The sequence below is a fragment of the Chionomys nivalis genome, chromosome 1, assembly GCF_950005125.1.
Source record: "Chionomys nivalis chromosome 1, mChiNiv1.1, whole genome shotgun sequence".
Classification (NCBI taxonomy): domain Eukaryota; kingdom Metazoa; phylum Chordata; class Mammalia; order Rodentia; family Cricetidae; genus Chionomys; species Chionomys nivalis.
This window is the reverse complement of record NC_080086.1, coordinates 62,226,906-62,248,864: the sequence shown is the minus strand read 5'-3', so window position 1 is coordinate 62,248,864 and position 21,959 is coordinate 62,226,906. Positions and strand designations below refer to the sequence as shown.

General features: G+C 46.5%; 1 protein-coding gene across 1 annotated transcript in view; it reads left to right on the top strand.

Moving 5' to 3' along the window:
• Ruvbl1 (RuvB like AAA ATPase 1) overlaps positions 1-21,959 on the top strand; it is a 38,096-nt gene that overhangs the window by 11,051 nt on the left and 5,086 nt on the right. Inside the window, exons 4-9 of the mRNA XM_057775088.1 lie at positions 7,696-7,847; positions 10,238-10,327; positions 11,084-11,233; positions 12,535-12,598; positions 13,838-14,036; positions 21,708-21,810. Coding sequence (XP_057631071.1) covers positions 7,696-7,847; positions 10,238-10,327; positions 11,084-11,233; positions 12,535-12,598; positions 13,838-14,036; positions 21,708-21,810 — 758 coding nt within the window. The remainder of the gene's footprint in view (positions 1-7,695; positions 7,848-10,237; positions 10,328-11,083; positions 11,234-12,534; positions 12,599-13,837; positions 14,037-21,707; positions 21,811-21,959) is intronic.

Genomic DNA, 21,959 nt, shown 5'->3' with positions numbered 1-21,959 from the left:
GAGATCCGCCTGCCTCTGCCTCCCAAGTGCTGGGATTAAAGGCGTGCGCCACCACCGCCTGGCTTCCAGATGATCTTTAAGGCTTGTATCTGTTGGTCTAGTGCTAGGTATGTTCTCAGTTTTGTTTTTTTGCAAATTGCTCTGGAAACATGGGCTCCTGTAGCTGTGTGGGTAACCCTTTTGTGAAGGTGGACATTTATTTAGATGGATTTTCAGGTCTTGCTGTTCAAAGACAGGCTGCTGAGGGCTGCTTGGGTGCTGTGGGCATCTGCATCCCTCTCCACTCAGAGTGGACTGTGGACTGTGTGAGGCATTTGCACATGTGTGTGCAGAGGCCAGCGGAGGATGCTGTGTCCTGCTCTGTCACTGCCCTATTTTCTCAGACAGCTTCACTGAACCTGGAGCTAGGCTCGTAGCCATGAAGCCTTAGGAATCTTTCTGTCTCTGCCCTATCCCCATCTGTGCTAATATCACAGGTGTTTGTGCCACCATGTCCAGCTTTTTAACAAGGGTGCTGAAGTCCAGGCTCAGTCTCCATGCTTGCAGAGCAAGTACTCTGTCCCACTGAGCCACCTCCCGAGCTCCCAGAAAAGAATGCTTTGTTTGTTTTTCAAGACAGGGTTTTCCTGTGTAGCTCTGGCTGTCCTGGAACTCACTCTATAGACCAGACTGGCCTCAAACTTGGAGATCCACCTGCCTCTACCTCCCACATGCTGAGAAGGCATGTGCCACTGCTGCCTGGCTAAAAGTACTTTTTTCTTTTAAAAAAAAAAAAAAAAAGCGCTAGTTCTAGGACAGGAACCAAAAAGCTACGGAGAAACCCTGTCTCGAAAAAAAAAAAAAAAAAAAAAAAAAAAAAAAAAAAACTACAGAGAAACCCTGACTTGAAAAACAAAACAAAAAAAATGTATTTAATATTATTATTGGAGGGGGTACATGATGTATGTGTAGGCACATTTGCTGTGTGTGCCAGTGGCAGTTAGGACTTTGTGGAGTTGGTTTTCTCCTTACTTTTATTTATTATTATTATTTTGGTTTTTTTAAGACAGAGTTTTTCTGTAGCTTTGGAGCCTGTCCTGGAACTCACTCTGTAGACTAAGCTGGTCTTGAACTCACAGAGATCCGCCCACCTGCCTCTGTCTCTCAAGTGCTGGGATTAAAGACATGCGCTACCACCGCCCAGCTTCTCTTTACCTTTACATGGCTTCCTAGGATTGACTTTAGGTTTCTGCTAGTACAGAAATCCCTTTACCTGTTGAGCATCTCACTAGCACACACCCCCAACAAGTAATTTTTTTTTTTTTTTTTGGTTTTTCGAGACAGGGTTTCTCTGTGGTTTTGGAGCCTGTCCTGGAACTAGCTCTTGTAGACCAGGCTGGTCTCGAACTCAGAGATCCTCCTGCCTCTGCCTCCCAAGTGCTGGGATTAAAGGCATGCGCCACCACCGCCCAGCCAAGTAATTTTTTATTTTTAAATTTTTGTCTTTTTTTTATGAGAAATATTAAGGAGATAGAGTGGATCACTAGAGGTAGGTGAGAAAGCAGGGGCTGAGATAGTCTGCTGTTCTGCCACAGGGCAGGGTCAGGACTTTACCCTGAGTGTAAGCTGAAGTAATTAAGTAGAAGGTGCCTGTCAGCTCTAGTCCAGCTCTACAGTTCCCCTTCACTGAAGCATGGCAGAGGGAGACCCACTGGGGTGTGAGCAGGAGGTGACTAGATTCTGGAGAAGTCCCTGGTATAATTCTTAGGGCTTGTGGAAGGGTCTGTTGCGGGGCAGAGAGAGGCTGCAGGCATGTCTGTGTTTACATTTGAGATGATGAGAAGTGTGAGAATGTGGAGAGAGGTGTGGTTCTTTCTGGCCCCGACCTGGCATGTAGTGGATGCTTCCTGAAGTTTTCCAGCGTGCAAGAGAGGCAGGTGGCCTTGAGGAAGATCCAAGCGTAGAGCTGTGTGATGCTGTCTCCTCTTGCCTTGTCTCCGCTTGCATCAGACTCTGAGATGGTTCATTTTTAGATATTTTAAGGGGTACTAGGATGGAACTCACTAGACCACATCCCAACCGCTGGGTGACTCCCATTTTAAGTCAGAGACATTGGTTTATAGTTTTAAAAAAACTACAAAGTAGGGGCTGGAGAGGGCTCAGTCTCAGGAGTACTTGCTGTGTTGTAGAGGACTTGAGTTTGTTCCTAATGCTCACCCATATTCACCTGTCACTCCAGTTCTGGGCATCCAGTGCCCTCTTATGGCTTTGGACACTGGCATTATGCAAGTACACACACAGAGAGACACATAGAAGAAGCCTTTGAAAAACCTACAAAACATTTGTTACTGGAAATGTGCTCCTGCCTTCTTCAAGCAGCATGGTGGAAACCTGAGTATCTAAGCTCATCCAGTCACCCCTCGGCCCACGTGTAGAGACCACCAGTGCCCGCATGTCTTAGTACCCCCTGGTCTCCCATCTGCTCCCTGCTAGGGGAAGCCTTGGTGAATGACAGCTGAGACTGTGTCCACCTCTTGTGTCCTGAGTGGGGGTGGAGGGAGGGGTCTTCGCTTTGCTTTGTCCAGGTGGAGCTGTGCTGTGGCTGTGCTGGTTTGCTTTACTTTGGTGTGTGTGTTTGTGGGTTCCAGCCCATTGTTTGGGGTGTAGTGTGTTGCTTGCGTTTCCATGGTGGTCTGGAAGAGCAGCAGAGGTGGCTATGGCTCATAGGCTCTCACAGCTGGGAACCTTCCTGAGAACTAGTTCTTGGTTTTCCTTGTTGTTTGTCTTTCTTCTCTTCCTTGTGCCCTTCCTCCCTTTTAATTTTTGAGATTGAATCTCACTGTGTGACCATTTTGTCCGAATTGCTGGGCTCAAGGGGTCCTTCCTTAGCAAGCAGCGTGGCTGCACGTTATTCTATTAAAACTTATGCCAATTGTTTTCTTTTTCCTTTTTTTTGTGTCTTCCTACTACTGCTACTACTTCTTCTTCCTTCTCCTCCTCTTCTTCGTTCTTTCTTCTTCTTTTTCTATTGACTTTGTAGCCTTTCTTGCCTTGACCTCAGTCCTCTTGCCTCAGCTTTCCTAGTGCTGGGATTGCTGGCCTTTCCCACATCCAGCTGTCTATGGTTTCCTTTAACTCATTATTTATTTAAATAGCAAGTTATTGCATCTGCTTTAAATATGTGAATTGTTTTAAATTTTAAAGATTTATTTTAAGTTGTTTTATTGACATTGACAAAATTTGAAAAAACCCTGAGCCTCATGTAGGCATGTGCATTTGGATAATTTTACTGCTTTAAACTGTGAAAAATACAGACGAATTATCTTAGTGCCCGGCTGTGGTTTGCAATTTCTGATGGGGAGAGGTTTGCACATCTGTTGATGAGAGCAAGGTAAAGAAAACTTTCTCCATCCTCCAACAGAATAAAAGGGCAGGCCACCGACTGGCTTTAGAACGGAGCCTGGCCTGCTTGTCTTCCTGCCCTGTGCCTTTGAATTCTGGCGAGGTTGGCAGCGGGGGTGGGGAGGAAACCATAAGCTGACCAGAAATGAAAAGCCAGGAGTCTGTGCTATTTCCTTGATGTGATGAAGGTCCCTGTCAAGGGTTCAGAAACCTGAGCCAGCAGATGAAACCCGTCATTTATGTCATTTCTGCCAGAGATAGCACCACTCAGCCATTTTCCTAGCAAACAGCAGGTCTCATTGTCCGTCACCCACACCCCTGCCAGCTTGTCAGCACAGAGAGGCGGCTAACAAATAGAGGCACCAGTCAGCGATGGGCAGCCTCTGCCCTCCAGCAGGAATTTTGGGTTGCAGTCGTGGGAGCTGCTCTTGGGATGTGCGAGATTTGCTGTTAGCTCCCTCAGAAGGACAGTTTCTGGATTGTCACAATCTTCTGATGCATTCTGTGCGAAGTATTCTGTTCTCAATACCCAGGAGCTGAGAATTCGGTAAATAAAGTGGCAGTGTACCCCTTGCTTGGGGCTGTTCCAGAGCCTCCATTTTTCTAGGCTATCAGGTGGATAGTGGAAGAGCAAAGCTCTCCTCAACTGGACTATTGGAGTGTCTGTCCTGATTAGGTTTCTGAGAAAGCTGGCACTGAGCCCATGATAAGGGAATGGCTACATTTGAGATGGGGAGGTGATAGAGAGTGTTTCACACCCTGCCAGTGTGGCTTTGTGACGTTTCTGTATCAGCAGGTAGCTGAGTGGTGGGGATTGGCATCCTGCAATCAGGAGCAGTCATCGTGCCCACTCTTGTGAAGAGAGTAGGCTTTGTGTACTGTACATTAGGGCTCTGCGGAGCCTAGCTGTAGGATCTGCTGGAGAGCGTAAACTACTGATGATGTTCCCAGCCCCTGACATTTGGAGCAGGTGCCCTTTGAGTGGTCTGGAGATGAGGACCATGAGCACAGAGCCAGCAGAGGAGCAGAGCTGCGTCCTCACAGTGGTTGTGGTCCCCTCACCAGGTCTCACAGCCGTGCTCACTTTACCTTTTAAATTGACCTTGTTATTTTGAGCTAATGTGCAAAGAATGTACAAAACATCCTCGTTCTCAAAGCTCTTAAGATCAGCTGTTATAACAATGACGCACCAGAAGCCCACAGTGTCTCCTTCTCCTTGTCACTGTCCCTTTTCACATAAGGGATGGTCTTGATTTCTCACTCTATAGAGAAGTCACGCCTGCTTTGAATTCACATTTATTTTCTTCTGTGCTGATGGTGCCTTTCCCAGTGTTCTCTGTGCAAGATTCATCCACACTGTTACATGTAACTATAACCTTGCACTGCTAGGTAATATTCTCTTGTGTGAGCACACTGTAACTTCATTTTCTCTTTCACTGTTGAAGAGATTGTGATGCTGCTGTGACCATTATTGCCTATGCCACTTCGTTGTGGCTGTTCCATTCGAAGGGTGATAGGCTGTAGCATTCTGTTTGGTTATGTTCCTAGCAGCAGAACACAGACCTTAAAGTAACTTTTCAGAACTGGATTTTTGGCACCACATGCCTTCTAATGTTGGCATTTTGGATGGAGGGTGGGGAGTAGTATTTGTTTTTTCTTTTTAACTTTACCATGGAAAATGTACAAAAGTTATCAAGTTCTCCCGTCACCAGCTTCAGTTCACAGTGAGGCTGACATAAGGCTTCAAGATTGTTTTGAAGCAAATTGCAGATCTGTTAATTTATTTTACGTGTGTGTGTGTGTGTGTACTTCTGAGTACTTGAGAGTATCTTGAGAGTATGTTTGCATATGCACACACCATAGCACATGTGTGGTTATCAGAAGTAGAAATTGATCCTCTTCTTTTTGCCATTTGAGTTCCAGGGATCCAACTCAGGTTATCAGTCTTGGTAGCAAGTTTCTTTCCCTGCTGGGCCCATCTTGCCTGTCTTTTTTTTTTTTTTTAATAAAAGTTTAACCCTTATATATTTCAATATGTGTCTTTTAAAAAGAAGAACTTAAAAAATAATCACAAGTACTGGAAGAAGATGTCTTTGCTAAGAATGCCTACTTGGGCTGGAGAGACGGCTCAGTGGTTAAGAGCACTGCCTGCTCTTCTCCAGGTCCTGAATTCAATTCACAGCAACCATATGGTGGCTCACAACTATCTGTAATTCGATCTGGTGCCCTCTTCTGGCCTGCAAGCATACATGCAGACAGAACACTATATATAGTAAATAATTAAATCTTTAAAAAAAGAATGCTTACTTCTCAGCCAGGCAGTGGTGGTACACACCTTTAATCCCAGCACTTGAGAGGCAGAGGCAGGTGGATTTCTGTGTGTGTTGGAGGCCAGCCTGGTCTACAAAGTGAGTTCCAGGATGGCTAGGACTGTTGTTTCACAAAACCAAAAAAAGGAGAAGAATGCTTGCCAATCACAGAGACCAGAGTTCAAATCCCAGCATTCATGTAGGTGACTCACAGTCACCTAAAACCCCATCTTCAAGGGATCAGATGCCCTCTTCTGGCATTCCTGGGGAATCACATACATGTGCCATACACACATGTTAAATCATAATACTATTGTCACACTCATAAAAATGATCAATAATCCCTCAGCATTGTCATATACCCAACTCTCACATACCTCTGTCTGGGAAGTGCCATGTATTGACACACATTGCCTGCACCAGGATACAGATGAGCTTTCTGTAAGAGATCGATTGAAACACATCTTAAATTTCTCTAGAGTTTCCTTTGGGCAAATCAAGTTAGATGGCGACTAGGCTCTAGCTAAGAGCTGGTCGAGGGGCTGACTTTGGTGAGCGCATGCTTATGGGATGGCTGTAGCACCTGGTGTGGAGAGACACAGGCTTAGTCAAGAGGAAGGAGAATGCTGGGCTGGCTTCCTGTGTGTGCAGTGGAACTGAGCACTAGCCCTAGAAGTGTCCTAAAGTCAAGTAGAGTGTGGCTCAGAGCGGTGCTGAGCTTCTCTGCTGAGTAGGTGGAGAGGTCAAACCCTGAGAGCGCATGGTAGGGTCAAGGGTCATCTACAGTTGCTACAGGATCCCTTGCTGATGGAGGAAGGTCATTGGTTAAATAATAAAGAAACTGCCTAGGCCCATTTGATTGGCCAACCCTTAGGTGGGTGGAGTAGACAGAAGAGAATGCTGGGAGAAAGAAGCCTAGTGAGGGAGTCGCCATGATTCTCCCACTCCAGACAGACGCAGGTTAAGATTCTCTCTGGTAAGCCAGCTCGTGGTACTTCACAGAATATTAGAAATGGGTTAGATCAATATGTAAGAGCTAGCCAATAAGAGGCTGGAACTAATGGGCCAGGCAGTGATTAAAAGAATACAGTTTCCGTGTAATTATTTCGGGGCATAAGCTAAACCATGTGGGCGGCTGGGTGCCGGAGACGCAGCCCCACCGCTCTTATTACAACACCTTGCTTAGCTATGGGTGTCATAGATGGATAGTGGGTTATTCTGTGGTTTTTAGGGGAATGAGAGACAGGTTTTGTAGTCACTGATTGGCAAGTAGAATCCTGTGGGTTCAGATGGTTATCAGCTCAAAACAGAGGTCACTCCTTGAAAGTGCGGATCTGAGAGGCAGTGCTGGGAATGATATCTACTTCTGGACTTGAATCTAGGAAGACGCTTTAAAGATTAAGATCAAGGATGGGGTAGGATAGCGCAGTGGTTAAATATATGTGCCTGTTTACCTTCATTCAACTCCCAGAATCCCCATGGTGGAAAGGGAAAAATGACTCTGACAGCTTGCCCTCTGACCTCCACATATGCATTCCTGTACTTACATACATGCATGTACAAACAAAACGAATACATGCTTAAAAGATTTTTTTTTTTAAGTTGAAATAAGTTTCCAGGGAGATGGCTCAATCACATGCTCTTGCAGAAGGCCTGAGTTTAGTTACCTGACTTATGCAGGGGGATCCAGTGCTTTCTTTTGGCCTGTGCAGGCACCTTCTCTCACTCACATGCGCACATCCTCACATGTGTACACATAATTAAAAGAAAACAAAAATAAATCCTTAGGAGTTAAGCAATCAGATCTCGTACACTCTGCAGCACCTCCAGTTTGCGCTTGTCTCTACTGCTTTTCTGTCTACAGTGGCATCCTTCCACTTACGTTATTAAAGTTGATTTGTCATGGATGTTTGGGGCTGAGAGTTTTGGCGTGTAGGTGTGTGAGAAAAAAGTGGCCTCTGAGAGATGGTTCTTCTTCTCATAGCCACTTTGCTATCTCTTCCAGGGCTTCGGATAAAAGAGACGAAGGAGGTTTATGAAGGGGAGGTGACAGAGCTCACTCCATGTGAGACAGAGAACCCCATGGGTGGTTATGGCAAAACTATCAGCCATGTGATCATAGGACTCAAGACTGCCAAAGGAACCAAACAGCTGAAGGTGAGTCTATGGGGCTCTTACCTTAACTCCCAGTGCTGTGTGGCTCTGGGGGACAGTGTGACCTCTGCCTGTGTTCTGTGCATTGTTACCGTGGGGCTGCACAGGTCATCGTGAAGGTGTTAAATGATGGTACAGGACCTGGCACTTGAAGACTCAGAGGCTGTAGCTGCTACTCTCTTCCTCCTAGAAAACCACACGTGTGCATTAGAATGAGCTGGTAGGTAAGTGACGAGCCTGTCTCTACCATGCCATATTCTATATGATACTTCATATCCAAGGCCCTAGCCCTCTGATGCACACAGAAAGCAACACCTTGAGGAGTCTGTCCGAGCTGCAGGGCAGATAGCTCGGTAGGCTGCAGGACTCTTACAGCAGCTCTTGATAGACTCCAATGGGTTGAAGCTCGAGGCCTGCAGTGTACTGAGTGGGCCATTGACCCTTGAGCATTATCCTGTTCCTGTTGTCCTTTAGGACACAAGCTGGGATGCTGGAGTTCAGAGCATAGACTTTAAAGTCAAAAGGAATCTCTAGCTTTGCTAACTTTTGTTTTATCTTTTAGCTTTGTCTCTTCTGTTACAGACAAGCAATGTGGTCTCTGAGCAGCTGTTTGTCTGCTAACTGGGAGTGCTAATTACTTATCTCACACAGTCCTGGGGATGAAACTTGTAGTTTTAGATTCACAATGAGAGGTGGATATTCTTGTCTGTCCTAGCTCTGCTTTAGCTATTGCCACAATGACTAGAAAACGTCATCGGGCCCTCTGTGAGTGTGTGTGTTGGCCTAGAGCTGACAGCTTCAATAGATACTGTCAGTTCGTGTGTGTACACATACCATACCTCCCTTCGAGGGAAGTTAGCACTGGTCACAGACTCCAGCAACCTGCATTAACCAATCCACAGTGCGTGGCAGGGCTGGCTCTCACCCGGCAATATAGATCTGCCTGGCAGCTTGCTCTGCAACCCCAGAAAGTTAACTGGGCTCTATGGACCCAGCACTTCATCTAAGGTGCTAGATCAACTGGGTAATTTCTGTTTTTACTCCACTCTGATTTTTCTGGTTCTGTGATTCTGAGGTTGTTTCTTGGTTACTGTTTTACGGAGAGCATAAAAATGTCACTTCTTCAAAGAGCTGTTTTCTCTTTTTTCCTAATAGGGTTCTTCATCCCAGGAGTTTGCCTCGGTAGCTCTCTCTGTTGAGCGCAATGCTCAGGCTTTATTCTATACTCATGAGGTTTCTTAGTAGGAGGCAGCACTTTTTCAGTAATCACAACTTAAGCTAATTCATTTGGGAAATAAACTACTATAAACACACTTGAGGGACACACACACACAGCGTATGGTATATTCTTGAGTGTATCTTATTCTAAAAGGCCTGCAACTTAGATTTGACCTGTCTATGAGGCTACCCTGACAGTTTCTTTTAGGAAAATAAGAGGAAAGTAAAAGAGAAAAACCTCAATCCACTGATAGTCCCTCCCTGTGTCCCATTCTTAGTCCTGAGCAGCTACTCTCTGTCTCTGTAGGTCTATGTGCCAGGGACATTTCATAGAGATGGAGCCACACAGTACGTCTTTTCCTGTTTGGCTTCTACCCAGTGCTGAGTTTTCACTCTTCAGTTGTGTTCAAAATAGACCTCTGGTTTTCCCCCACTGCAACCACGTATGTAATATCTCTCTTTGAAGTTTAGCCTAAAGAGATGTGTCTAAAAGATGCTGTCCTAGAACATCAGTAGCCAAGGGCATGGGTCTGGACTGCCCAGGGAAGCTACAGGCCTGTTTGTGCTTCTTGGCAGTCTGCCTATGCCCATAGGCAGGCCCTGAGCACTGGCATTGATTCAGAACCTGGGAGAGTTCTAGCTTATGTCTCATTTTGAAGTTTATGCATCTGTGATAGTGTCTTGATGCAGTTTAGGTAGATGAGGAATCAAGGAAATCATGAGCCTGGCAGGATACTAACCTGGTACGCGGGTACTGGCAAGTTCTGTGTTAGGAAGGTGCAGGGCTACCTGAGGGAGGGGAGGAGCATAGTGCAGTCAAATGGAGAGGGGTAATAGGGCTGTGGTTCCATGGTCAGCATTGTTCATACTTAAAAGCTATGTTAGAGACATCTATGAACTTCTACCTCACTCCTTTCTGGCCTCTAAAACTAAGGAAGGTGAACCACGGTGTCCTGGTACCCTGTGGCTGACTTGTGGGCCCACTTTCTCTCCTCCTCTCCCTGGACTGCTCACCCGCATCCCACTCTGATGTGCTCTGGCATTCATGCTCCCCACTGATGGATGCTCCATGCAGTTGCTGGCCTCTCGGTATCCTATGGAGAGGCACCTCACAGCGTGCTAGAAAGAAGTCAGATATGCATTGCAGTTCTATGTGTCACCCTTGTTTTTTTCAGCTGGACCCCAGTATTTTTGAAAGTTTACAGAAAGAGCGAGTAGAGGCTGGAGATGTGATTTACATTGAAGCAAATAGTGGAGCTGTGAAGGTAATGTCCTTTCTTCATGGGACAAAGCACTGTGTCTGATTTGTGTGTCATGGGAAGACCTGGGTGCTGGAGGAGGGTGGGCACTGCCTGGTGCCATGCCATGGGAAGGGCAGAGTTGTCCCTCTGCGTATTATAAAGTTTCTTTCTTTTCCTTTATCTTCATTCTTTAACCTTCTCATGATGAAAACAGACAGTCTGTTAGAAATACTAAAACCTGTTTAGAGGGGGAGTACAGGGTGAGAGACCAAAACAACTTTAGTCATTTTCAAATTGAAATGTGCAGTGTATTTAATCTTCCTTTATCTCTCTGGTATTTTCTTTCCAAGATATATGCATGTGGGAAGGAATGCGGCATTAGCTGGCATTCTTTTCGTATCTGATTCCCAGTGTCCTGTACAGGGTTGCTCACTGTTTAATGGATGAGCATAATACTTGATATCATGCAGTAAATCACCCACCTACAAAAGAGGCTGAGCAGCTCCCTCTGTCTCCAGTTAATCTACTGGATTTGCCCTTTATCGGGAATTGCATATAGTTACGGGTGTTGGGGGGACTCTGGAGAAAGTATTGGGTATCTCCAACCCGCCGATAGCCTCCTTTTCTTGGCAGAGGGCAGTGGGCACATTGGGAAATTGTCAGGGAGACTATCCTTGTTAGGCTACAGTTGGGAACCAACCTTTTGTGTCATTGAACATTCTGTCATTTGAGGACTGAGCAGTGAAAACCCACATAGCATTTATGTTTCTCTGTCTACAGAGGCAAGGCAGGTGTGATACCTATGCCACAGAGTTTGACCTTGAAGCTGAAGAGTATGTCCCTTTGCCAAAGGGAGATGTGCACAAGAAGAAGGAAATCATACAGGACGTGACCTTGCATGACCTGGATGTGGCCAATGCACGGCCTCAGGTACTGCTGTGCCACTGTGGGCAGCACACTTGCCTTTTGTCTCTTTCTGGAAGCTCTGGGGATGAATTGTCAAGATCTTGCTGTCACTTTGGAGGCAAGCACTCCTTTTTTGTCTGTGATGTTCAGCAATTAGTATGGGCATGAGCTACGCAGGACTCCTTTGTTCCCATTCTAGTTCAGCAGTCACAGATGATTTCCTGGGCTATTTCTTCTCTCAGCCAAGCCTCCCGCCCTGAGCTAGCCAGCTTCCTCCCTGGCTTCTGTCCAGCCTTGGCTCGTGCCTGAATGCTCAGAATGTTACTGGCAGGAGGGCTCAAGTGCTCTGTGAGCCTCACAGGTTTCTGAAAGCCTAGCACAGCTCCGGCCTTCCCTCCACTGAGCAGGGCCTCAGCACCTGTAGCTTTGAGTTGGAATCAAGTCTGCAACTCTGGAGGGACAATGGCTACTTACATTGACTGATGACTGTAGGGAAGGATGGCGTCCCCTTACCACATCTCTGAGAAACATGGTTCGAAGAACCAAAGTACACATGTCCCTTGTTGGCGGCCTTTTAGGTTGCATTCCCTTTTATCCTCCCTAGGCCACCTCTTCATCAGGAGAGGAGTCCCAGAAGGCTTTGCTCAAGAGATTGTTGACACTAGTCTTAGACCAGCAAGTGCCTTTAGGAGGTAGATGTCTGTCTCCAAACTGACCCTGGAAGCCTCTGCTTTAGGCTGAGTGTGGGCTCAGGAACAAGTCAGCAGTTGTGTAGGGGCCTGAGCACCAACAGAGCAGCTCTTTAGGAAGAAGGGAAAATGATACAGACTGTACCAAAGCTTCGAGTCCTAGAAGAGCTTGTGATTCTTTGTGGCTAATTCAGGAATAACGAATTTAAACAGATACAGTGAGGAGAGGAGGCCACCCTCCCCACTATACTCTCAGTGGAAAGAATTTGTTTGATTCCTACAGGTCTGAAGTCTGTGGAAAGTTCCTCTGTGTTCAGAAGCTTCTCAAGGGAGTTCGCATGGTGACACAGGCCTTAACCCTAGCACTCAGAAGTCAGAGGCAGGGGGATCTCTGAGTTCACAGCCAGCCTGGTTTATAGAGCAAGTTCCAGAACAGCCAGGGCTACATAGAGAAACCCTGTCTAAAAAAAATACATATATACATAACAGATATGAAAATAAAAGCTTATTAAGCTTTCCAGGGGACTCGTGTTGGGGTCTCAAGTACATTGGCATTGGAAACGTATATGAAGCAGGAAAATTAAGTTTTGGTATCCTCCTTAGACAGCAAGGCTGACTGAGTCTTCTTTTCTCCAGGGGGGCCAAGATATCCTATCCATGATGGGCCAGTTGATGAAGCCAAAAAAGACAGAGATCACAGGTAAGAGTCAGTGTTCTGTCATTCTGGAACCTGCAGCAGGATCAGAACCCTGGGTGCTGGGCTCTGGCTCTGTGTGCAGCTCTAAGCAAAGTGTGTGTGGGACTGGTGTCCTCCCTCCTCTTAGATCACAGCCTAGCCCTGTCATCTGTGCTCTATCTAGACGGTCAGTAGTATGCGTTTTGGCCCCACACACCTAGAGTTTCTTGTCCTGTAGGGAGGTTGAGAAGTGGGTACACTCTGCTGCCATGGTAATGCCACCTTCCTCCCCACTCTCCTGTGTGGCCGTTACACCGCCCTTCTCTTCCCACCTGTGTTCTCTTTTTCCCTAATGACTTACAGTCTCACTCTGAAGTGTGAGTGACACACTGAAGTCTCTGTGACCGTGGAGGTCTCAGCTAGAGGAGCAGCTAGAGACAGTTCTTCTAGAGAAATTGTGTCTGGTTGTCCCCTTGGCTTTGTGTGGCTGCTGAGACAGGGTGTTATTGTGTAGTCTGGAATCTTGCACTCTATCTCCTGCCTCAGCCTCCCCAGTGTTGGGGGCACAGGTATGTGTGCTGCGCCCAGCAACAGCCACTGTCTTTTGCCCTGAATTCTTTATTTTCAGGCAGTTCTTACCTGGTAGATTTAGTGGAAGAGGCATCAACTCCTGCAGGACTTTTGGTTCTGTTTGTGACCAGACCCTGCTGGGCTGTGACCTTGGGTGGCTTCTTTATGACTCTAGATAACCTCATCTTCTAGGAGCTAGAAGCCATGTTTCTCTCCAGTGAGGGCTGAGACTACACTTGATTGAAGGCTGATTAACCTTAGCACTGTCATATATGGTCACAAGAAGGGTCATTTACAGAACACAGAACAGGAAGATTTGCATATGAAAACTGGTATCCTGGGCTCCAAGTCTGTTAGTCTCTGAGATCAGGTTTGAAGTGGAACATCAACAGGTTGATCATCATCAGGTTGGGAGAATGAGATAGTGAGGTGGGGTGGGGAGTGTGAGGAGGTGTTGGTCTTCCTTTGCACAGCCCTCTTGGAGTTAGCCAAATAACTTTAGGGAAAGCCTCCTGTTTTGTGACCTTTAGGTGTGTTTGTTCGTGTCTCATAAGATATAACTGAAACTGGAGTGTGGCCCAGGCCTCCTGGGGCCTCACAACCAGGGAACCAGGCAACAAGGGTGGGTTTGGGTGAAAGTCAGCTCATAGTGGGAACTATTTGCTGGCGCTAACCCTGCCATCCCTCATCTAGATAAACTGCGAGGGGAGATCAACAAAGTGGTGAACAAGTACATTGACCAGGGCGTTGCAGAACTGGTTCCTGGGGTGCTCTTTGTCGACGAGGTCCACATGCTGGATATCGAGTGCTTTACCTACCTGCACCGAGCTCTGGAATCTTCCATCGCCCCCATTGTCATCTTTGCTTCTAACCGAGGCAATTGTGTCATCAGGTAAGGCCCCTCCTGCCTGCCCCCCAGACTTTCCACCTTCCTTCTAGCAAGTTTTCCACTTGGACTGAGTACATCTGCAGCACCAGAGACAGATAGGGAAGAAGCAAGGCTGTGTCTTAGAGATGTTGTGATGAAGGATCTTCCTAATGGTCTTTAGGGCCATTGCGTGTACAAAGGGATGGTCACGTAGGGCTGGTTTTTGGTGGAATGTCATGGGCTAGCTGACTTCTTACATCACCTGCTGAGAGGTAGGCATGGCCAACTTCACTTCAGGTGAGGGAACTGAATGATGTAACTTGGCCCAGTTCTTCTCACCCCACAGACCTTTCTGTGACACAGTGGTACCTTGCTGACCATCCTCCTTTATGCCCCGTTGAGAGTGTCTCTTCTGTTATTGCAGACCTAAACCTGGGGCAGAGGACTTTTCCAGTCTCCATGTTGTCTTTAATATTCTGGGCCTGAGCTGCAGAGAATGTAGACGCTTTTGTCTGAGGCCCTTGTCAGGTCCCTAATATGCAGTTGCAGTGTCCTAGAGATTTCCTGTGGTCCTTTGGGACGTTCAGGCTTAGCTTCTGCAGTGCTGGAATGGATGGGACTTCTTTTCAAGCCCGCATCAGCTTCATAAGACAGTGCCCTGGGGCTTGTGATCCTGGCAGTGGGCACTGGGAACTGGAAAAGGGCCCTATGGCCCATGAGTGTTCATACTAGCTAGAGCTACAGGGAACTAGAAGTCCAGACTGCAGGCTTGCCGCTCCATGAGAATGGGCCACTTGCTGGAGAAACGTATCCTGCACTAAGACTGTCCACACTGGGTGCTACTGGCTCTGGAGCAGGCTAGTGGGGAGCAGTCTGGTGCTTGCTGTGAGCACTAGTACATTACAACAGCAGCCCACCTCGGTTGTGTCCCCCTACCCACTTATAGCTAGCTGGGTTATAGGTGTGGTTCATTGTGTGGCTGCCCTGGCACCCTGTGATGCAATCTAGTTAAGAGGAGTGCCACAGGTGTGTCCTGCAGTGTTAGAGGAAGCTGCTGTGCCAAGTCCAGGCCAACTTCTGGAGAGGATCAGGGGCACCTGGGTGCCGTCTGGAAGCTAAATGGGGGCCCTGACCCAGAAAGCTTGGCACCTGTGGCTCTGCTGGAGACTTTTTTTTTGCACAGCTTCATCTGTGCTCAGCATGAACACATGATGCCCCCTGCTGGGAGCTCTGCAAACAAAGCTAACCTAGCCCAGTGGGTACCAACAGAGGCTGGCAGCTCTTGGTCTCAGTTGCCAGGGCTATATCCAAGAAGAAGAAGTTCTTGATCCCAGCCTGCTTGTGAGAACCAAGCTCTAACCAGCCATGTGAACTAACCACCAAGTGGACTTGGTACTGAGTGCTAGTGGGGCTGCTCCATCATGCTGACAGTATCCCCAAGAAAGCCCACATGTGGAGCATCATAGTGCACTGCTGCTCTTGCCAACCTGAGCAGGCAGGGCCAGAGCTCTTACCAGGTGTGCATGTGGCTAGGGTTTGGGTGAACACTGGACTCCAGAGTACACACTCAGCAAGTTTTGACTAGGATGCTAAAAGGCAAGGTTCAGGAATATCTGCACGATATGAGCAGGCTGTGATGAGTTGTGCACAGCCTTCTCCCCCGAGGAGCTCACTGCTGAGCTCTTGAGCCACAAGCATCATACCTGCCACCCAGACTCTGAAGGGAAGTTGTAGTGCTGAGGACTTTCTCCTTATCAGCTTTCTGGAGCTCTCTGTATGAGCCACAGATAAAATGATGTTAGGACACCCTGACACCTGAGGGCAGATGAGGTTATCTCCCAATGGTAGACTACAAGCTGGAAAGTCCACGTGATCTTCAACCCAGTGGCTGCTGGGCAGTGAGTAGGCAAAAATTGTTGAGTGTGGCACCACTTGGCTGGCTGTAGGTGGAGTTTCTCTTGAGTCTTGACAGTTGCTCCCAAATAGCCACACAGAAACTTAATATTAATTATAGATGCTTGGTCAGGAGCTCAGGCTTGTTACTATCTAACTCTTACAGCTTAAATTAACCATTTATATTAATCTACATTCTGCCATGTGGCATTACTTCTCTATCATCTTGTACTTCCTGTTTCCTCTACTGATCAGTGACTCTTCTGACTCTGTTCTTCTTCCCGGTGTCCTTCGTCTGGTTCCTCTGCCAACCTTATCCTGTCCAGCTATTGGCCAGCCAGCTTCTTTACTAAACCAATCACAGCAACAGTGTCAGGGAATGCTCCGCAGCTGACATCAGGGAACACTAGGCTCTGACAGCCAATGCTGTGAAAATATAGCCGTGACAGTGCCCTTTCCAGAAGTTGACTTACATCTACCTTTTGGCTTCTGGCCATCTTACCAGCTGTGTGTCAGTGGCTTCACGGGTTGAGCCTCAGACATGAGCCCATTGCCTGCAAGCCTTGTGTTGTCTGGGACATGAGTTCTAGCACTAACCTGGTTCTCACAATGGAAATGTCAGTCATATGGAAGTTCATAACCTTAAGCAAGTTCCTTGACCTAAACATCCTCCTGGTCCCATCGTCATCAGAAGGGGATGGTCAGTGTTTTTCTTGGAAATTATACAAATTATATAGTCCCAACCATAAAATTATTTTTGTTACTACTTCATAACTGTAATTTTGCCACTGTTATGAATTGTAATATATGTTTTAGGCAGTGACCTACAGGTTGAGAACCACTGCTCTAGGCCATGTGGGCCTGGAGTTCTGTACCATAGGCTTGTCCCTGCTTATCTGTCCTGTTCATGACTCAGCCTCAGTAACCTGTGGGAGCATGGCAGACCTTGTGGCCCTGTCATAGGCCCTCTTGGCCCTGGCAGACTACCCTCAGGTCTTCTGGGTAATGTCCAACTGTGGATGCTGGAGAAGGAGGAGCTCACACTTTTGCTGGCCCAAGGTGTCCCGAGGAATCCTATCCCTTTGGATCCAGGAGTGTCAGCTGTTAGATGGAGTGGCCAGCACTGACGTCAGCTCTGCCTGTGAGAGGTTCCATTTCCCATGGAGTCATGTCTTCCTGGGATTTAGGAAGGTCGGTAGGAATTTCTGAAGGTTGGTTACCTTGTTGTGCCAAAGTGTCAAGACTTAGCCCAGTGTGGTCTCCCTTCAGTGTTGACCCGTGACAGATGTCCAGAATGATGCTTTTAAAAGGCACTGTATTATAGACATATCTGATGCATAATGAAGCATTCAGTGGTTTGTAGTATATCTGCTGTCTCTACAGATTTGCCTTTTTTCATATAAATGGCACTAAACTTGTGGTTGGTTTCTTTCACTTGTTCTCAAGGCTCATCTGTGTTGCTTTTTACATTTTGTTGTAGAACCATATTCCATAGTGTGGAATATTTAATGGCACATGTCATCTGTGCATTCCTCAGCTGACGGGCAGTAGTTTTTTCGGCTGTGATGAGTGATGCTGCTGTGGACATCTGTGCACACCTATGTGGACATAGTTGTTACTTCTGTGGGGTGTGTCCCTAGGAGAATGGGTGCTGGGTTAAGTAGTAACTGCTCAGCCTTTTAGCAATGATGACTCTTCCCAAGTCACTGCCCTCTTTACACCCCACCAGCATTGGGCAGAGTCCCATAAGCCCATTCTTCCAGCACTCCCCAATACCTGTCTTTCCAGTTAGAGCCACCAACCAGTGGGGTATGCGGCACACTAGTTTGACTTATGTTTCCTAATGGATGGTGGGAAGTTGAACATTTTATTTTTCTAGTCACTTAGAAGTCTTTGGAGAAATGCTTGCTCATGTCCTATGCCTATTTATTTCCTTGTAACAGAGTCTCATATATCCCAAGCTGGCTTCAAACTTATGCTGTGTAGCCCAAGTTGATGACTTGGGATTACATATGTGCCCAGTTTTCATTTAGGTTGTTTGTCTTTATTCTTAAACAGTAAACATTCTTTGGCCTGGCACCTTTAATTCCAGCACTCACGAGGCAGAGACATGTGGATCTCTGTGAGTTTGAGGAACAGAGTGAGTTCCTGGACAGCCAGAGATACTAACTCTAATTTTGGGACTCTAATTTAGGAGTTCAGCTCAGTAGAGTACTTGCCTTGTATGTCCAGTACTATGGTTTTCATCCTCCTGCCCCCAGTAACAAATTCCAGTCCATCTTGAAGTCCAGCCTGCCTGCCTTTGTTTTTTTCCAAGAGTCTACAGTTCAGCTCTTGGTTCATATAAATCATTTGGGTTTAATTTTTGTGCATAGTCAAAGAAGGGTCAGTTCTACATCACAGACATAGAAATGTCCAGCCGTCACAGAACCATTCATTGAAATGATCATCCTTGAAAAAATATTTATTGTGTATGTGTGTGCATGCATTTATGTGCGTCATATATGTGTGTGCAGGTGCTACAGAGGTCAGAGGATGTTGCATACCCTGGAACAGGTACAGGTGGTTCTGAACCACCTGGTGTGGTATTGGGAACTGAACCTGGGCCCTTGAGAAGAACAGTAAGCTCTCTTAATTGTAGAGATATTCCCCAGACCCAAATGACCATTCTTATCGAGTGGCATTGACAACCAAGTCATATGGCTGTCCTTTTAAAAGTAGTGTCATTGTGTCCACTGGGCTGAGGTCAGGAGCCTGTCAGGAAGTTGCCTATTGAATTGCTTGGGTGTTTACTGTGTTTCAGCCATCAGAAAAGCCTTGTGTCACCTGTGTCTCTGGCATTGTGGATTACAGAGAGCAACAGTGGGCACTGATCCTCAGGTGCTGTTCTACCTATGAACATCTGGCAATACCTGGGAACATTTTTATTTTTCATGACTCAGTGCTTTGGGTGTCACAGTGCATAATACAGCCTCTGACAGAAAGTATGGGGTCCAGAAGTCAGTAATGGCATGGTACTGAGCCAGAGTTTAGGCAGAGGAGTGTTAAAAAGTGCGTGGACTATTTGCTCAAGTGAAAGCTGTTTGTAGAGGTCCAGCGCATCCTGCAGAGGCTTGGTACCCAAGCTCAAGGAGCGTTGGGCATGTAGGCTCACCACCCAGGCTGTCTACCTAGAAGTGTGGTATTAATTAGAATACATTTATTAAGAAGTTTGTAGTAAGATATGGGTCTGCTCTGTTCCTGGTTCAGTACTGGCTCTGCAGATGCCACTGAACAGTGTCCCTGTGTCTCATATGGGAGTCCACAAACAATTTCCTATGACCGTATTCTCTAGAAGAATCTTTGTGCTTCAGATTCATCACTTGAATGATTAAATAGTAATTGGCAGTTCTTAATTTTTTTTTTTTTATACTCTTTGGCTCTTCAGGAACCACTCCCCAGCTACCAAATAAATCACATGGAGTTTTATTCTTTCTTATGAATGCCTGGCCTTAACTTGGCTTGCTAGCTTTTCTTAAATTATCCCATCTACCTTTTGCCTCTGGGCTCTTACCTTTCTCTATTTCTGTATATCTTTTTTTTTCCTTTTTTTTTCCTGTGCTTTTCTGTGTAGCTGGGTGACTGGCCCCTGATGTTTTCCTCCTTTTCTTGCTCCTCCCCCAATTTCTCCCCCTGTTCATTCTCTCTGCCTGCCAGCCCCGCCTATCCTTTCTCCTGCCTTGCTGTTTGTTGTTCAGCTCTTTATTAGACCAATCAGGTGTTTTAGGCAGGCAAAGTAACATGGTTTTTCATAGTTAAACAAATGCAACATAAAAGAATACAACACATCTTTGCATCATTAAACAGATATTCCACAGCATAAATGAATTAAATGAATGCAACACATCTTAAACTAATATTCCACAACACTTAGTAACTTTTTTTTTTTTTTTTTTTTTTTTTGGTTTTTCGAGACAGGGTTTCTCTGTGGTTTTGGAGCCTGTCCTGGAACTAGCTCTTGTAGACCAGGCTGGTCTCGAACTCACAGAGATCCGCCTGCCTCTGCCTCCCGAGTGCTGGGATTAAAGGCATGCGCCACCACCGCCCGGCCAACACTTAGTAACTTCTGAGTGGTCTTTTGGTTTAAGATTTAGCTTTCATGGACTCAGCCATACGAAAGTTCATTAACCACATTTGTGTAGGCTCTGTCTTCTGAGGGCTACTGGAGGGCACTTCATTGTTCACACATGCTCTTCCATGACATTATCTTATGTGTATAAATGTCTTGCCTCCCTGTGTCTATGTACCACATGTATGCAGGAGCCTGTGGAGTCCAGAAGAGGACATTGAATCCCCTGGAATTGGAGTTAGAGGTGGTTGTGAGCCACCGTGTGGCTTCTGGGAACCAAACAACAGGTCCTCTGCAAAAGCAGCCAATGGCCTTAGCCACTGAGCTGTCCACCAGCCTGTTTCCTTTCCTCAAAAACAGGACTCCTGTAGCCCTTACGCATCCAGTCCCATCAGCAGACCTCAGTGGCTTCTGACTTCCTTCTGTGGATGTGGCTGTTTGTTTTCGGGCACCATTGCCCTGTGTCTGGCTTATTTTACTTAGTGGGTTTCCAGTTTATCCTGTGCTGCCACACACCTCACTTCCATTTATCTTTATAATAAGTGCACACTGATACTTAACTGGTTAAAAAGAATTTCAAAATAGATGTTTGAATATTTTTTCTTGCTTGCACCTCTTTTTCTTCTTCCTTCCTTTTTTGTGTGTCTGTGTGCACGTTCTCGCACCACATAGCACCGCACGCTTGTGGAGGTTCTCACTTTGCTCCACATGGGCTCTGGGACTTGAACTCGGACTATTAGGCTTGGTAAACCCCACTGCCTGCTGAGCCGTGTCGCCAGTCCTGAAACCACATATTTTGATATTAACAATTAAATTGAAGTGACATGCCTTGTTCTTTGTTATCCTTTGCAGTTATGACTGGGCTCAAGATGCTAGGGAGGCTGATGGCCATCCATGTTAGGATGGCCTGCTCCAGAGGCCCACAGCTATTGAGCTCCCATGGCTGCAGCCAGGCTGGCCTGAAGAGCACCAGTGTTTGCCCAGCGTGTGTCGCATCAGGCAGCTGGCACAGGCCTGGCAGGTTGGCAGGCCTCCTTGCCTGGCTGTTGACAAGGGCTTGGCTAAGGGTTGAATTAAAAAACAAAGGATGTATGTAATTGGACAATTCTTGGGAAGAAAAGAGTGAATGTTAGGGAAAACATTTGTGCCTCATTAGTGACCAAGGAAATGCAACTCAATCAAGGTGTTCCCCTTTTTCTTTTTCTAAATCACTAAAGCAAAAAATATTTAGGAATTCAAATGCTTGGTTCTAACTATGATATTGGGCAGCTGGGTTACTCATGTGGCTTTGATGCCTGGCACAGTCATCCATTCCTCAGACCCTTGAGCTGGTCAGCATGGTGATAATTTCAGAGGTAATTCACTAATGTGTGCTGTCAAGTAAAACTTAAGCATGCTTATTAAGACTGAAACAACAAACAAAAACAGAAAAATGCACACATTGGCAGTGTAACTATGAAACATTCAATGAAAGTATGGCAGATAGTTTTTTTGTTTTGTTTTTGTTTTTGGTGTGTTCTCCCTTCTCAAACTTTCTGTTTCTGGAATAATGAAGCTATTTCCCTGGGCCACCTGACCCTGATGCTCAGGGATGCTAGAGACCTTACCCTGTGCTGTGAGTGCCTCTACTCATGTGTCTGTTGTCCAGGATCTCAGAGTTCCTTGGGTAATGGGAGTGATTTTGGCCCTTGTAGGGGCACTGAGGACATCACATCTCCCCATGGCATCCCACTGGATCTGCTGGACCGGGTGATGATCATCAGGACCATGCTGTACACACCACAGGAGATGAAGCAGGTAAGCTCCTGAGCCTCCCATTCTCACTCCTCTTTCTACCCACCTCTGACCTCTTAGCCTCGGCCTGGCTTTCGTTTACCAGTCTGAGCAGGTCCCAGTGTCCTTGAGGCTCTGAAGATGGGTCATTTTGAGTGGACATTCTCAGATGA